The sequence below is a fragment of the Centroberyx affinis genome, unplaced genomic scaffold (genome assembly GCF_046629955.1).
Source record: "Centroberyx affinis isolate AG114_WGS23_722 - 3 ecotype Tasmania unplaced genomic scaffold, CSIRO-AGI_Caff_v1 ptg001973l_1, whole genome shotgun sequence".
NCBI classification, from domain to species: domain Eukaryota; kingdom Metazoa; phylum Chordata; class Actinopteri; order Beryciformes; family Berycidae; genus Centroberyx; species Centroberyx affinis.
The window spans coordinates 195-2,500 of record NW_027280322.1 but is presented as its reverse complement, the minus strand read 5'-3'; the positions used below and the strand labels follow the sequence as shown (position 1 = coordinate 2,500).

General features: G+C 43.5%; 1 protein-coding gene across 1 annotated transcript in view; it reads left to right on the top strand.

The window, feature by feature from the left end:
- The window catches only part of LOC139653790 (A disintegrin and metalloproteinase with thrombospondin motifs 18-like), a gene marked incomplete at its 3' end in the record, with an annotated part of 45,302 nt that extends 43,218 nt beyond the window's left edge, over positions 1-2,084 (top strand). Inside the window, 3 exon segments of the mRNA XM_071530771.1 lie at positions 1,912-1,919; positions 1,922-2,058; positions 2,060-2,084. Coding sequence (XP_071386872.1) covers positions 1,912-1,919; positions 1,922-2,058; positions 2,060-2,084 — 170 coding nt within the window.
- Between the last annotated feature and the right edge of the window lie 222 nt (positions 2,085-2,306).

Sequence of the window (2,306 nt, the reverse complement as noted above, 5' to 3'; positions counted from 1 at the left end):
GGTTGTGAAACATAGGGACAGCCTCTTCTCCCAGCCTCCATGACAAATGACCATAAACTGCATTCATCTCCATTCTAATCTAGCACAGTGCCACTGTCCCGTCCTCTAGTGCGGTGGTTCTCAACGTGGGGTCCGGGGACCACCAGTGGTCCTTGAGGGGGTTCCTGGGGGTCCCCAGCAAATTGATGAATTGTTAAATTTTAGCATTATTTCATTTATTTCAGAAGTTAACACAACTAGAGAAGGTATCTATTTTGATCATAGTTTCTCTGTTATCTCTCTACCTACAATACAGAGAGTCATGGAATTCTGGACAAAATCATATCTAACAATAGAAATACTCTCAAATGGGGGTCCGTGGCCCTAATGTGGACTAAATTAGGGGTCCTCGATGTGAAAAAGGTTGAGAATCACTGCTCTAGTGTAGCCCCAGATCAGAAGGCCTCGACCGCAGCCACAGTGCACAGAGCGCTCCCCCGCCGGCCCGCCGTAAAGCAGTCTACCATATGTGCTGTGTTTGTCTGCTGCTAAGTCCTAATAGGATCAGGCTACGGAAACCTGGGCCCAAATCCCCCCCCCCTCCCCCTCGCCAAGGGAAGCAGGATCTACAGAGAGCAGATTTACACACACACACATACACACACACACACCTTGAATGGAGGTCCTCTTACCATCCATTCACTGTTTGACTGCGTCCAGGTCTGAATGGATCGGATGAAGAAGAATGAAGGAGACGCATTGAAGGAACACGCATTTTTGCTTTTGTTTGATTTCATTTCATGCAGACATGTTTAATAGTGTTGTATTGGTGAAGAAAAATCAAAAGAAATTTACCTCTGGTCGCTTTGTGTCCTAGGCTTATTGTTCTTCTTAGATTCTTCTGAGGCAATTCTTAAGTTTTTTTGGCGACGCTATTCATTATAACACTCAGTGAGCTGTTTTTATGGGACATATTTGATCAGCATGGTTCCACGCTCTGTGTGTGTGTGTGTGTGTTGGTGCTGATCATCGTAAATAGCTGGAGTCAATTTTCTCTGCTGGTGGTTGTGTTGGAATGCCTGGCATGAGTCTAGAAGGCCTGGGAAGTCTGACATGAAATTGTAATGTAAAGACTGCAGCTTGTCTTTTTATTTTCAACCGGTGGTGATTGTTCTATCATCTTGATGGTGTATTAAAGCACCATTAAATGTTTATGTTCTCACCTATTCCTGGCGTGATTGAAGAAGTCTTGACTTTGTTTTTGGCATGCTAACTTCTCAATGCTGCACACACACACACACACACACACACACTGGAGAGTCAGAGTTCTGATCAGAGTTCCTTTTTGAGAATGAGAGAGATCATATGGACAAGTGACGCTGGCCACTGACCCAAGATCAGCACTGCCGAGTCATGACATCTCTTGGCAAAGGCGACGTTAATTTGCTAGTGTAATTAGGCTGTCATAGAAGATCAAATGATAAAAAAATACCAGATTTTTAATTAAAATTTCAGTAGCCTAGGACTATTTTTTTTATATTTACTGCTATTTCTTCTAACTTCAGAATGTATTTTTTCCTTTAACCAATCACTATATTCTTAGTTTAAATCCTTTACTGTAATTTAGGTTTAAACCAATGACCTTAGTTTACTGAATTAGGGTTAAATTTGAATTGTGCAACACCAGATCCACCAGATGTATCAAATCAGTTGTATCAATAATCATGGAGAATACAGTAGGTTACTTGGTGTGGTGCTATAAACCGTGATGTAGTTTGATAGCACACAGGTAGAAAAGAGTGAAGCGACCTGAACTGGCTTTTTGATGCATCAGCTACAGTGCTGCGGTCATAAAAGAAATGCAGAATATTTCAGATCTGTAAACCTCTCTTCCCTTTCCCTCCTCTTCCCCGTCTCCTGTGTTCCCTCCAGGCCGCAAAACACGGGAAATTTTGCCCGGGCTCCAGCCGTCTCAACCAGCTGTGCAACACTCGGCCGTGCCCCCCCGGCGCCGTGGACTTCCGGGCCCAGCAGTGCGCCGAGTACAACAGCAAACCCTTCAGGGGCTGGTACTACAAGTGAGAAGCCCTACACCAAAGTGGACGGTAGGTGGCCAGCTGGTTCACAGGCCACGCTCTGCGGGATTAGAGATGGGACAAGTACAGATTCTGTTCAGACAATGACTTGTGGAGACATTCAATAGGGCTGGGTGATATGGTTGAAATCAATATCATGATAATCATAAGGATTTTTATCAATATCAATATATATCACAATATGGTTCATGTATGCAAACTCACGTTAAATAATCGAATTAATGTTCATCT